Source organism: Lampetra fluviatilis, chromosome 11 (genome assembly GCF_964198595.1).
Source record: "Lampetra fluviatilis chromosome 11, kcLamFluv1.1, whole genome shotgun sequence".
NCBI classification, from domain to species: Eukaryota; Metazoa; Chordata; class Hyperoartia; order Petromyzontiformes; family Petromyzontidae; genus Lampetra; species Lampetra fluviatilis.
Genome location: NC_136285.1, coordinates 9,456,235 through 9,471,045, shown reverse-complemented (window position 1 = coordinate 9,471,045; position 14,811 = coordinate 9,456,235). Strand labels below are relative to the sequence as shown.

General features: G+C 40.7%; 1 protein-coding gene across 3 annotated transcripts in view; it reads left to right on the top strand.

Annotated features, from left to right (window-relative positions):
* Nucleotides 1-13,123, top strand: part of LOC144934783 (semaphorin-3C-like) — a 61,268-nt gene extending 48,145 nt beyond the window's left edge. For 2 of the 3 annotated variants that reach the window (XM_078860928.1, XM_078860926.1), the window contains exons 6-19: nucleotides 319-412; nucleotides 2,576-2,695; nucleotides 2,870-3,009; nucleotides 4,955-5,069; nucleotides 5,618-5,687; nucleotides 6,194-6,338; nucleotides 7,288-7,510; nucleotides 7,655-7,743; nucleotides 8,256-8,297; nucleotides 8,491-8,648; nucleotides 9,206-9,273; nucleotides 9,528-9,661; nucleotides 11,675-12,088; nucleotides 12,334-13,123. In XM_078860928.1, the coding sequence (XP_078717054.1) occupies nucleotides 319-412; nucleotides 2,576-2,695; nucleotides 2,870-3,009; nucleotides 4,955-5,069; nucleotides 5,618-5,687; nucleotides 6,194-6,338; nucleotides 7,288-7,510; nucleotides 7,655-7,743; nucleotides 8,256-8,297; nucleotides 8,491-8,648; nucleotides 9,206-9,273; nucleotides 9,528-9,661; nucleotides 11,675-12,088; nucleotides 12,334-12,390 (1,869 nt within the window). In that variant the 3' untranslated portion in view covers nucleotides 12,391-13,123. The remainder of the gene's footprint in view (nucleotides 1-318; nucleotides 413-2,575; nucleotides 2,696-2,869; nucleotides 3,010-4,954; nucleotides 5,070-5,617; nucleotides 5,688-6,193; nucleotides 6,339-7,287; nucleotides 7,511-7,654; nucleotides 7,744-8,255; nucleotides 8,298-8,490; nucleotides 8,649-9,205; nucleotides 9,274-9,527; nucleotides 9,662-11,674; nucleotides 12,089-12,333) is intronic. The other variant, XM_078860927.1, reaches the window with a different exon arrangement.
* The last annotated feature ends 1,688 nt before the right edge of the window (nucleotides 13,124-14,811 follow it).

Genomic DNA, 14,811 nt, shown 5'->3' with positions numbered 1-14,811 from the left:
AGGACAACTCTTCTTATCGGTGGCGATTTGGGAGTCCAATATAGCGATCTTCTAATACGTGATTTATACTCCACGTATCCTCTGGGAAATATAGATAATTACAGATAATATGATCAATAGGGCCATAGATAATTGGGAGTTTTCACGAACAAGCCAACAGCTCCCGCGGATAACACAAATTGCGGGCAAAAGGTGACCACACAATGGGGTATGAGTTCTCATGTACATGTGCTAACCCATACTGCAAATGTAAGCGTGGTAATGTTAATTTATTCGTGATTGACTGCATTATAGTTTATGTGACGTTTCTTTATTTAGAACGTGGAACTAAAAATCCCAGTCGAGAAGGCAGACTCTGGGAGGGGGAAATGCTCCTACAGCCCTAAACTGGAGAGCATTTCTTTCATGGCAAGTAAGTTACGTGACCTTGCGGCTGTGGTAATGAAAACGAATATCTCCTTGCCACTGCAGATTATCTCACACCACGCAACAAAGTACACAAGGTACAAACTGTATAAAATACAACAAGCTCTCTCTCTCTCTCACCCTCTATGAGTGCCACGTCCTCACTCAAAGACATTGGCGATCGTGGCCTTACTTCCACTTAGCTCTGTCCATGGTATTACAAGAACAACATACGTAATTGGACACGTACCGTATTTAAAATATACTTTCGTGTGTTTTTAAAACGTTTCGTCTGCATTATTAGTAAAAAAAAAATCGAATTTAACTCATGGTAATTGCTAATCACGCGGGACTAATTGACCCCAAACACAAGTAACATGTCATTAGTGGTGAAATTAATGAGTGGCAAGCATGAGCAAATATAGACAGATATTCATAATAATTCATAACAATAATTGTTACAATCATATCGTTTTTTTTATTTCATAATCATCTCTGGCCTTCGCACAAGAAGGGCTCACAAGTGATGCCATCACATCTATCCCTCTATTTAAGGAGGATTTCTCCACAAATCTGACTGCTGCCTGATGCAGCTAGTTGTAATTACGGGCGGAACGTCGTACTCAGATTGTAAATGTTGTGGATTTACTCTCCAACACACCGGTGTTGCTGTACTAGTAACGAATTGGCACGTTCTGTTTACGTGACAAACCTTACTAATTGGCTGTGTCGTGTGGTGGCAGGTTTAACGACACATTTATACTTACCCGATCTAATCCAAAAAAACATGATTATGGATCATTATACTCTTAGGTTTTTTTTCCCGGTAAAGTCACGTAGGTAAAAATAAATAATAAAAAATAAAAATAATAAAAATAAAAATAGAAATAACTGGATACAGTAAATCTGGCTGTGACAGTCCCACCTGATGACGGAGACTTGTGTTGCCTCGGAAACGTCGTGATTTATCATTTTATTTCATCTTCTTGGTTCTTTCGGTAAAGTCACGTAGAAGGGAAATAATAAAATAATTAAAATAAAACATTATTTTTTTTTATTACATTATTTTATTTTATTATGTTTTATTTTCATTATTTTATTATTTCCCTTCTACGCAGTCACGAAAGCTTTAAATCGAAATTTTATTTCAATTATTATTTCTATTATTTTTATGATTTATTTTTACCTACGTGACTTTACCGAAAAAAATCTAAGAGTATGAATCCTTGCAGTCACGAAAGCTTCAAATCTAGAATCATGGATAATTATCTCACACCTCACAACAATCCCGCAAGGCACAAACTGTATAAAATACAACAACCTAATAATAATAATAATCGTTTTTATGTCATGAAAATGCAACCTTCAAGCAACCTTCAAGCCTTTAATTTGACAGCATTAAAAACGCGATTCTAACGCTGAATATTTTACTCTCAGGCTATGGATATGAACTTTGTGTGACTTTTGTTATTATCTTAAACCTGCAGTGTTCAGCCAGTTTTCAAATCGCTACATATCCATATTTACTTTCATAAACATATTTTTTTTAAATGTATATTCAGTTTGAATTCATGCATTTAAATATTAATGTTATGCAGAGTATCTTCAATGTGTCCAATTTCATCAGTTATAGAAAGCTAAGCAGGGCCTAGCTTGGATAGTGCTTGGATGGTTGACCAATGCACAGTAGGTTTCTATAGGCTGCAGGGCTATGTTGTGGAGAGTACAGAGCAGTAACAACATATTACATCGTTTTACTGTATATCTATGCCTCCACATCTATGCTCTTGACCTCCACCAACAGCACTGACAAGCGTGTTGACCTATGGCCAAGTATTCCCATAAACCACATTGGGGAGACTGTCTTCCAAGCAGTGTGTTAACAAAGAGCTGTACACGTGATTGCTATCAATAGATGTAAATATTTATTCAACCAATTCAATTTTTTTGACGATAATATAGCATGCATCAGTTCTGCAATGACCTGGTTGAGGTTATACGTTTGACTAAACATTCCTGTTTACTACTCATCACTCCATTCATGCTGCCTGAATAAAAAAAAAATCCCCTTTTGTTGTTAAATGGAGTAGAGGTCACAGTTGCAATAAGTGAGCGCTTTATCTTGTGATCTATTGCTCTGTTTTTTTTGTCGTCGATGTTGCGCGAACAGATGAGGAGCTTTACTCGGCGGTTTACACCGACTTCATGGCCACTGACGCAGCCATTTTCAAAACGATGGGAAGGCTTCCCCCGATACGCTCTGACCAGTACAACTCAAAGTGGCTAAACGGTTTGTTGCTCGTGTGTTTTAAAAGCGAAGTCAAGAAAGAAAAAAACTTTTGCGAAAAGCATTTACTCGTCTCACGCAATGCACGCGCTGTGCGAGAGCTATTTTTGTTGTATCCATCTTTAATTATTCACACTTGTAGAGTGCCGTGAAATGCTTGGCCATGTGTGTTTGCAGAGCCGGTGTTTTTGGCCATCCAAAGGATCCCAGAAAGCAGCGACAGGAATGACGACAAGCTTTATTTCTTTTTCCGAGAGAAATCAGCTCACGGGGGGACTGGGAAAACGTCCGTTTCTCGCATTGGGAGAATTTGCCTGGTGACGTTTTATTTCCTTGAATGTGTGAACTTTCCAGACGTATTGTACGACTAAATAATTATACCTCATTGCATTTAATTAGTACTGCAGCACTATTTATAGACAGCCGTAGGAAACTTATAATTAGACTGCGGAAACCGAATATATACTTTGTCAATTGGCCCCAAGAGGCAGATTTAACAGAAACCTGAGGAAGGATTTACATTTTTTTTATGGATGTTATTTTTAGAAACTGATCAGTGACTATATGCAGTACACTGCAAGTTAATTTTCAAGCCCTTTGTAAATATTAAGACAATTACATTTATGAAAATTAATATTCTCCACAACTTTCTACATTAAATAATACTTTTTTTTTAAATCCTCAGGAAGACAGAATTACTGTAAAAAAAAGTGCAATAGAATAGCTGTCGTTCAGACATCCACCAATTTTCCTATAGAATTTTACTTTGCAGGCATTTCTTTTCAAGTTACCTGATGACATGGTCAACTGAGATCTATTAGCACATAAGCATATTCAAAACTCAAGCTCCAGTCGCCACCTTTTGGCAGCATTAACACATGTTAAAACTTGCAATCACTACATTGTGGTCCAGTATACTCAGTGAAGCGGTGGTGCGGTGGTGAGCACACAGCACTATTAACTCAGCAACCTAAGTTCAATTCTCGACCATGAGTTCCATCAGTGGCGAGTGATATCTGAACAAGGGTCAGTGGGCGGGGCTAGAGATGAAATTTGCATGTAAATGTAAGATTGAGTAAATCTTGACAAACGAAGCTGTGGGGGTGGCCATTGTATTGTGAGAGATGTGCATGTCAATGTAAGAAATTTGCTTGTAAATGTAAGCTCGGAGAGAGCTCGGAAAGAGCCATTGCCACATGGAGGTGGAAAAGTATGGCAAGCTGCCATTTACTAACACAGCTAACGGTGGCTGTGTTAGTGAATGTAACTCAGAGAGTCGGAATCACCTACAGACGTGGCCAGATCAGAAATCGCTGCAATCCTCAAAAACACTAAGACACCTACGAGCAACATCAGCAAGGATGAGCGCCTTGAGCTTTCGCAACTAAAAAAGAGAAATGACATAGTCATCCTCTCAGCCGACAAGGGCAATGCCACTGTCATCATGGGCAAAACCACATACAATAACAAAATTCAGGACCTACTTAATGATGGCAGCTATACCAAAATCAATAGAGAGCCTACCAACCGCCTGGTTACGAAAACCAACAACACCATTGGGCTACACCCATCTCAAATCTTAATAACTCCCTGACTTAGCAGCGCTCTCGTTATATTTTTCACCTGATGACGATTGCTTGTGTTGCAATCGAAACGTCGTGATATTGTTATTATTTTTATTCATTTTATTATTTTTCTATCTACGTGGCTTTACCAACAGAGCCAAATAATATGAATTCCTGCAGTCACGAAAGCTTTAAGTCAAGATTTACACTTTTTTTTACTATTTCATTTTACCAGGAGTGGCCCACTGAGCTATATGGCTCGTTTTCAGAAGCCACCTGGCCACAAATGATAGCTCAACGAAGTTACTTATCATGTGGAAATTTATAGCAGCCATACACTCTAAATGCAAATGTGGAGGGAAAATCCGGAGGACCCAGAGAAAATCCACACGACCACGGGGAGAGAGACACGCAAACTCCAAATGTACAGCAGGCGTCATGGTCGAGATCGAACCCACGACCTCCTGTATACCAGGCGAGATAGTTAACATCTAGCCACCGTGGCCCCTGATGTGCCATTGATTGACACAAAACTACATAATGCATGCGGCAAAATAATCAATAAAAGTTGTTGATAGGAATAACACGTGAAGAGTGAAGCATGCAGGTGCCTATCTACATTAACCCGCTGCCCCTTGTGCGGAATCTTTTACCGTGAGAGCCTGATGACTGAACGACCCTGAACGGTTACTCACAGAACGATGCCGGCGGTCAGCGCAGCCTGGTCAACAAGTGGAGCACGTTTGTCAAGGCGAGGCTGGTCTGCTCGGTAACGGACAGCACAGGCATAGAGACGCACTTTGATGAGCTTCGTAAGTCGTCGTGCCTACATCCACAGCACGGGAAGCACATCAAATGAGTGAAACCTTTTGCAGATATCATCATCACAATCCCCCCCCCGATGTAACAATCCAGCCAGCGCCTGCACACGAGCTGATTTCATCGCTCCATCTCCCCAGGGGACGTGCTCTCTCGTGCGCATTCCGTTTGTCACTATTGTTGACCATCGGTCATTGTCCCTTCGAGTGACACGTACTGCGCAAGCCCAATGTCCATTCTTAATATTTTAATTCTGTCCTTAATCCATTCGCTTCTCTTTCTGCCTCTGAATGTGGTTTCAAGCATGCAGCCCTCGCACGCTTTCTATCTTGAAGAAGAATCGTATATGAGTTATCGAAGGCAGAATCAGGTCACGTGGGAGTTGCATGCGGGGTTCAACTTGTGCTAATGGGAACTCAGACGATGACGTTGTTGTTGTGTTCTATCGCAATGCAAATTATGTAGTGATGATGTAATATGGGTTATAGTCGTGTTTGAAGTAAAGTGCTAAACGACCTCTACCTGTACCTTTCCATTGCAGAGGACGTTTTCATATTAAACACAGAAGACATGAGGCAGCCCATAATATATGGATTATTCAGTACTGCTGGGTAATGAACAACTGATTTGTGTCTCACTTTATGCATTACATATACTGTACGTATCACTTTGTGTCAACATAACACATTCACATTCTATGCCTGTTCCATTACGAGTGGTAAATATATATAGGGTGCTTAAAAAAATGTTAACACGTATATGGGACTATCGTTTTTAATGGAAAAGAATGGAAAATAAATTTTAACATGACAACAAATGTACGTTAATAGCTTCAAAAAGTCTCGTTCGCCATCATTGTCAACACATGCCTGGAATCTTCTCCAGGTGGTCTCCAGAGCCCGGGGGCACATTTCTCGTGGTGTTGTTTCTTCTGAGCTGAAAAAAAAACATTCTCAGAAGTGTTAACATGTTTTAAAGCACCCTGTATATGTTATTGCTTATTGTCTATGTACTTTTCAAATGCTATAGACCTTTAGGGAAAAAAGTCCATGCAATGAGGGTAAATGAAGTGTTCCAAAATACTTAATCTCGCATACATTTTATTTTATTCCGTTAGATCTGTATTCAAGGGTTCTGCTATCTGCATATATAGCATGGCTGAAGCACGGCAAGTGTTCAACGGGCCTTTCGCACAAGTCGAAGGACCTGGCTATCAGCAGCTTCCATACCAAGGAAAGATCCCATACCCAAGGCCCGGAACAGTAAGTCATGACCTCGCATTTCCATTTGAGCATGTGCTACCGTGGTTAAACATTGAACGAATGATATGTGACAAGTGAAATTATACAGAGCAACGGGAAGGCACTGAATCTTGAAAAAAATGTTAGCTAATTAAAATAAAAAAGCATCAATAATAATAATACTCAGTATTCCAAAACGGGTTTGGGATGTTGATAAATATTTGATTCACGATGCATGCAACATTAAAGGATCACATATTTTAATGAAATGTTCTGGAAAACATATGACTGAATTGGTTGATGGATGGTGCAAAAAAAAACATGACTGCGGTCCAGTTTAATCGCTGTAATTGTATTACTTTATCATTGCCTGTGGATTGTTTTTTTGGCAAGAGTTTAAGATAAAAATCCTAACGGTAAAAATGGATATATAAATAGACAAATTGCCGCCAGCATGAAGCTAATTATGTTGAACACTAAGTGCAATTCATTGATTTATTTATACCTGCATATTTTTTTCCACAAGTTCACACGGATTTAGAAATACACGTTGACTGAAGCTGAAAATCCACTCTTACATTAATATTTGAGCGATAACCTAGCAACGCTGGCGGACATTCCACTGAGGATGCTTGTGACTGAGGCACATCGATGGTGTACGCAACAATATGTGCAAATCTTCTTGGTTCTTTCGGTAAAGTCACGTAAAATGGAAATAATAAAAATAAAACATTATAAAATATTGTATTATGGAAATAATAAAATAATAAAAATAAAGCATAATCAATTTTTATTTTATTTTATTATTTCCATTCTACGTGACTTTACCGAAAGAACCAAGAAGATGAATCCCTGCATTCACGAAAGCTTTAAATCGAAATATGTGCCAATTCCAGATTTGTTGTCTTTCTAAAAGCCAACACGATTTGCCTCTGGAGAATCAAATCTGTGTCTAATGTATCAATTGCAGTGCCCAGGAGGAACATTTACACCTTATCTGAAGTCCACCAAAGATTTCCCTGAGGAAGTGGCCAATTTCATACGGAATCACCCACTCATGTACAACCCCATCTACCCCATCGCCAAGAAGACCTTGATCATGCGAGTAAACACAGACTACAAGATCACTAAAATTGCAGTCGACCGAGTTGTGGCTGGGGATGGCACTTATGACGTCTTGTTTCTCGGAACAGGTATTTGAATTCTCTCGTCACTAATTAACACTTCCCACTCCTTGTTTTGATTTTGCCCTCACTGGATGCCAGAGGGATGCTAAACGCATACAAACATGACCATAATTTGCGCACCATTAAATGGAATACGATTTTGTTTTGCAGACATTGGAACCGTGCAAAAGATAACAGTTTTGCCAAAGCATGACGGCCTGTCCGAGGAGTTGTTTTTGGAGGAGGTAGATGCTTTCAAGGTAAGTGTCACTCAGTTTCACAAATGAATCATCAATTACCCTCGGTTGCAGTAAAGAAAATGTAATCATCCTGATGATCAGCCACGACCAATCCACTGCTGGATGAAGGCTTCCCCAAGCTTTCGCCATCCCTCACCGTCCTGCGATGCAACAATCCACCCAGCGCCCGCTCGCGAGATAATTTCATCGCTCCATCTCTCCGTTCGATGTCCTCTCAGACGCTTTCCACGCCTTGGCTTGCCACTTTCGCTATTCTTGACCAACGGGCCATAATTTCTTATCGTGACATATCCAGCTAAAATAACAGAATTTTCTTTGCAGTTTGAATGAGGTATTTAACGTGTGTTTATTCTCTAATCCATGCAATCCTCTTTCTGTCTTTTAATTTAATTCCAAGCAAGCAAAAGTAAGAGTGAATGTGGGTATCTCGATGAAATCGTTTAGGTTCTACACACTTCATATTCTGGAACAGGATATATATATGAATCCATGTAAAATTGCTTACATTACAGGTTCCAACACCAATTCTCTCCATGAAAATATCTTCGAAAAAGGTACACAAAATCACACATCACGTACAAATTTTGACTCACGTGCACAATGTAAATGACCACAGGAAGCACGTGCTAAGAAGACAATGCCATCTCACTAACTTTTTTGAGGGAAAAATAAAGCGCAAAACAAAATCAATCACGCGCTGAAGAATTGTCTTTAACAAGGACACTGCACGGCCGCTTATTTTCACAGCAACAGCTGTTCATTAGCTCGGCGAAGGGCATCACCCAGCTTGCTCTGCACCACTGTGGCATCTATGGCAAGGCGTGTGCCGAATGCTGCCTCGCAAGGGACCCATACTGTGCGTGGGATGGACAGCAGTGTTCCCGATATTACCCAACAAACAAACGGTGCGTGTCCGAATCCTCAACGCGGCCGCGTGCTGCGCAGCTGCAGCTCGCGCGCATTCCCCCGTGCGCCTTCCGATGTACCTGTGAAAGCTGAGGCAGCGTAATTGCGGGCCAACTTTTCATAGCCAGCATTTTGTGGAGTCCGTTATAATGTGCACGGTGCCTGCGCACATTGCATGCTTGCCCGGCGTGCATGTTATGAAGATAATAAACATTAAAAACTCTTTATCTTTTTGGAAATGTCACACGCCAGTTGACGCCATTACACAACGGATAATTTTAATTAAAAATGTTACATAACGAACTTTTATAAAAGGTAAAGATCCAGCCGTGCAATTGCTTGCTCGTACCACTGCTGGTGTAGATCACTAAGGGTGATCTACACAAGGAATTTGGTCTACTCTTCCACATTGACTGGATGTGTTAATAGGCAACATTAATTGATATATGTACATTAACCCATGCATTAACAACAGGATTATGTTTATCACATTGATGTAAATGTACAATGCATAGGGACAGAAATATATAATAAAATATATATTTTACATTTGCAGGAGGAGAAGGCGTCAAGACATAAGGCATGGCAATCCATTAACAGAATGTAAAGGATTTAATGTAAGATGTAAGTGCTCGTTACCAAAGTATTATTACGTACAGCATGAAGGCACAATCATGATATGGTTTACCAAACTGTAAAGTGAAGAGCTGGGTTTGGAGGTCGCCCGACACTTTTGCCGATTCCCAGTAACAACAATTCACATATTGCTCGGCCTCTACTCGTCGACCTTTCATATAGTCACACGTGACAATTAAATGTATTTACATTGGCGAATGTGATCTTTGAAGTGTGGACTAGTTCCATGGTGTTATACGCAGCATACAGGGAAGCTGTGGAATCTCGGCAGTTCGGAGTAGAGGGAAGCAGCGTGTTCTTGGAGTGCGTGCCCAGATCGGCGCAGGTGTCTGTGAAATGGATTGTGCAGCGACGTGACACGAAGAGAAAGAAAGAGGTGCGTATTTTTCGATTTAAAGCTTTCGTGACTGCAGGGATTCATCTTCTTGGTTCTTTCGGTAAAGTCACGTAGAAGGGAAGTAATAAAATAATAAAAATAAAATTAAAAACATTTATTATGAAGGGAAGTAATAAAATAATAAAAATAAAATAAAAAACATTTATTATGTTTTATTTTTATTATTTTATTACTTCCCTTCTACGTGACTTTACCGAAAGAACCAAGAAAAAAAATAGGTGCGTGTTTAACTGCACATCTCAATCGTGACATTTCACTTTTTTGCACAGCTGAGTTCAGTTTACAACTATTATGTAATGGGTGGTAAAACACTATATATATCTTCTTGGTTCTTTCGGTAAAGTCACATAAAAGGAAAATAATAAAATAATAAAAATTAAACATAATAAACTAATATTATTTTCCTTTACGTGATTTTACCGAAAGATCCAAGAAGATGAATCCCTGCAGTCACGAAAGCTTTAAATCGAAACTATATATATCTTTACCCAGAGGAAATTTCGAGTGCTTTTTTCCACCCTAAAACCCATCAATTAATCAAGAACAGTGAAATTTGCAACCAAAGCATTTTGAAGCTTGAGTAGGCCTGATCCACGCAGAATGTGTGCATACTTTAGTAGAATTCTGGCATGAGTAAGACATTCTGAAAAAGTTTTTTTCTATCCAAATTTAACGCAAGAGATTTTTGTCACGATTCACCTCACAGAAAGAGTCGAGCTGAATTGCACACGAAATTCTGCAGTTGAGGGAGTGCCAATGGGAAACATTCTTTTTCTCTCGGCATTGCAGTTTCCTCTCATGCAAAACACCCTGTGAAGTTAATATTTCTAAATCTTGATCAGAATCTTCATTTACACTGGAAGAATCCAATGAGCTATGAAGTTATTTTCACAGTTGTCCAGTAGGACTCTGCAGCAGCAAAAGAAACATCAGCAATAACAATAATATCATCATCCAAAGGATCACTACAATCGTAAATAACATCACTATCAACATAATCCTTGGCTTTGTGTTCGATATATTTATCACCATAAATTCCTGCATGCGCATTTGTCTCCATTTTGCTACTCTCTAAAATGTCGGAAAGCGCAAAAACAATGAAAGAAAAGTGGCAAAATGTGTCCATTTCTGTGTGGAGTCGACTGCTATTGAATTCATGTGCAATGGGTCTAAATAATTGCAACAATGGCCAATCCTCTAAAAGGTGGAACAATTACTGCCAAAATAGCTCCATGAATTTAGCCCACTGTCTTCTAGATTTTAAACACCAGATGAAAGACTATATTAAAAACTTTGTATTGAAGAGACAAGAATGAGAAATCAATCTTAGCACGAAATACAATGGTGAAAATGGTGTATATTCTTTGGTTCTTTCGGTAAAGTCACGTAGTTATTTTATTTGATTTCTAACTACGTGAGCATGGATTCCTGCAGTCACGAATTTTTGTTCACCTTTTTTTTTTTGAATACCCAATATATTCCAATTGTGCAATCAGCAGCATGTAATGACACTAACATTTCATTCAGAAATGTCAGCGTCATGGTGGCTAGATGTTAACTACCTCGCCTGGTATACAGGAGTTTGATCCCGACCTTGACGCCTGTACATTTGGACATTGCATGTTCTCCCTGTGGTCGCGTGGATTTTTCTCCGGGTCTTCCGGGTTTTCCCTCCAAATTTAGAAACATGCGTTTAGAGTCTGTTGCTGCTATACATTACCACATGAGCTATCATTTGTGGCCAGGTATATAGCTCCGTGAGCCTTACCTATTAATACAAACATTTATTTTGATTTTTTTAGTTTAACTGCCACTTAAGATCCCCGTTTAATCGTGGGCAGATTTTTTTATTCAAAACAAATGTCAATGTTGCCAACTCAGCGCTCTGACCTTCAAGCCATTTGGCCAGCACAGATATAAATATAGATAATAATTTTCTATTAAACTTCTGTTGTGCTCACTAACATATACGCTGACGGGATTTCATTTCAGGTTATTTACAATTCCAACATAATGCAAACGGAGCGAGGGCTCCTGTTTCGCGTGCTGCACGCAAACGACAGCGGGACGTATTACTGCCTCACCGTGGAGTACAACTTCAAGCACACCGTGGCCAAGTACAGCCTGATAGTCATGGACATTGCGATGGCCAGTGTCTTCATGGGGGAGGATCCCCACAAGCCCTGGCATCCGTCCCACCCCTCCAGCGTTGCACACGGTGCCCAGTTGCCCTACAAGGACTTCTCTCAGCTGCACGACCACCCGGGCATTTTGGCCGGCATCAGCGCTTGCCAGCAGCCACAGAGGCAGCCCGAGGCAGGGCCAGACACGCAGGCGGACGAGAGACGCCTGAAGGAGCACGAGGAGAGGACAAAGAGAAGGGACAGGAGCCAGAGGAGGGTCGTGGTAAAGAAGTCGTGATGGCATCTTCGGTGCCGTAGCCATTATTCTAGCTAACAATTCTGGGGCTTTTTTTTTTAAGATGATCTTTTATTTTTAGATGTTGTTAGTTTCATGTTAGATTTTAGATTTTTTTTTGTATAACTTGTGTAAATAATTATTAGCACATTTTCTGTTGCATTTAAAGGGTGTGATTAGGGCTACTCTATGACATTTGTAAATTAATGATATTATCGCTGTTGTTCACCCAGCAGTACAAGTGGGAAGACCACACTGAGTCGATCGACAGGCCACGTGTGGTGGGGTAGAGTCTGGGTAACTCTCACCTCTTTCAAGACGTCTGGCCATGGAAGTATGCCTAAATACCATGGAGAGCAGCTCACCAGAGGCCCTTCTGCCAGCAGTGGTGCCAACAAGCAATTGCAAGGCTGCACCTTTTACCTTTTGTTCAGCAGCCCTTTGCCAAGGCTTCTTTTTTGTTGTTGGGTTATTCACCCCATTAATGGCAGGCATCGTTCTGAAGGGATCGCCTTCGCACGCAACAGTCATGCACTGCTCGCGACGCTGATGCGGCAGCCACTGCTGCATTGCGACTGCGGCATTGTGGAGAGGACCGCACACAAAAGGCTCAGCGGTGTGCGCGTGCGCTCTTCCACTCGATTTACCAAACAGGCACTTCTTTAATTGTGTGTGTGTAGACGTCTCTCGGCAGATTGTTTTCTTTGTCTCCACACTGTGGGAGGGGACCTAAATTTATGTTAAACTTTATTCGCACCGTACGTAGCCAACCGTGCTAATTGGAGGTGCGGGGGGGGGGAACTTACACACACAAAATCAGTTCTAAAGAAATGGGTTTTCAATCTATATTTTAAAATGCATAGCCCCAGTGGCTTCCTAATATCGGAAGGAAGAGCGTTCCAGACGGCTGCAGTGACCGCCTAAATAATAGGACGTGAGAGCACCCATAGAGAGTCGTAATACTTCTCTCTAATACGATGCTCTAATGCAGAGCATCGTGTTAGAGCATCGTAATAAAGATGCCGCATGGATTAACTGTGAAATAAAATGAACTACTGTCCTGTACTCCATTTTTCTCTGATATGTTCCTTTTTCATTCGTCGATCATGCAACTAATTTTATTCGACTTGAAACCATAGATGCGCATTTGCACAACATCATTTGTACACTGACAATGATGGTCTCTTCTTCTTTTTTTACGCAAAATACCGAGGAAACGTTTTTTAACCCTTCCTTTAGAAGTGGCGTCCAAATTGTTTTGCATAGAATTTCACAAAGCTATAAAATTAAACCTGAAACAATACAAATATCAAAGGGTTTTACTGAGCAGATATTATAGTGCCCATTATGGAAACATCTCGTCATGTATGTGCAGTATGTTGATTTTCGTTCGCTCTGTACGTAGCCAACCGTGCTAATCGGAGTGGGCTATATATTTACCTTTATCGATCACTAGAGGGCGATATTCAAATGACGTCGTTTACATTCATTTTTAAACAAAGTTAGTGAAGCAATAAATCCACTGCTGGCAAACTTCATCTTGATTTATGGCAGAAATTGTATTGCCACACAATTTAAATATTTCTATTTACTGAATATGTTTCATAAACGAAACTAAAACCACATTTTTATTTTACCAGGTTAACCCCACTGAGCTGTGGGTTCCTTTTCAGAGGCGACCTGGCCACACATGATGATAGCTCGTCGCAGTGGCTCATATCATTAGATTTTGGAATGTATACGAGCACACGAAACAAAAACACGCACTTTTCTAAACTCGGAAGGAAAACATCAGAGGACCGGGAGAAAAATCCACGCGACCACCACGGGGAAAATAACACACAGACTCAACAGGCATTGTCAGGGTGGGGATCCAGGGGCGGTTTCTTCATTAGGGCGATTGGGCGACGCACCACCAATGTCATTCAACCACAGAGTCACGCTAGCCGTCACTGTGCCTCTGGATATAGTCCAATCAGCGTCATGCTACGTTCTGTGGAGTACCGCCTCTTTTTGGGCGATTTCCCTCCAGCTGAGAATCGCCCCGAGTGGTCCCATAGACTTACATTCAAAGATGTTTTTTTTCGAACGGGGGCGCTGCAATGCATTCTCTATGGCTTCCGGGAGGGCTCGCCCTAACGTGCTTACGTCATCATACGTGCTTACGTCATCATACGTAAGCACGTTTCATCCAACAATATAATTTGTTGCCACCTAGTGGAATCTTTAATAAAAGAAACTTGAGTGGTTTGTTTTAATAGTGAGTATAGAAACAAACAAGATGTATTGTAAGAGTCACTTTATTTTTCATTAATATTAAAGAAGTGAAGTTGCCTTTACATGCTTAAGCTGTTAATTTATCCATTGCATGGGTGGACCTTATCCTTATCAATCATCCAGACATTTGCCCCCCCTGAGAGATTTTGCAGGAGCCGCCACTGTGGGGATCGATTATAACCATGCTCTGCATTTACATGTCGAGCCCATGTTATCAATCCATTGTTGGATGAGGAACTCCCCCGATGTCTTGCAAGCTGTGAGAAATACGTGGCCATATTTCACCATGCTGGTCAGTGTGGGTTGAAGGTGAGAGAGGAGTGTATAACGGATGTTGTTGCACTGTCCTCTGCTGCCAACGATACCTACGACACGTGACGTTTTGTATATGGGGGCTGTGTCATCTGCCCAAGTGCTATCCAGGCCCAACCATG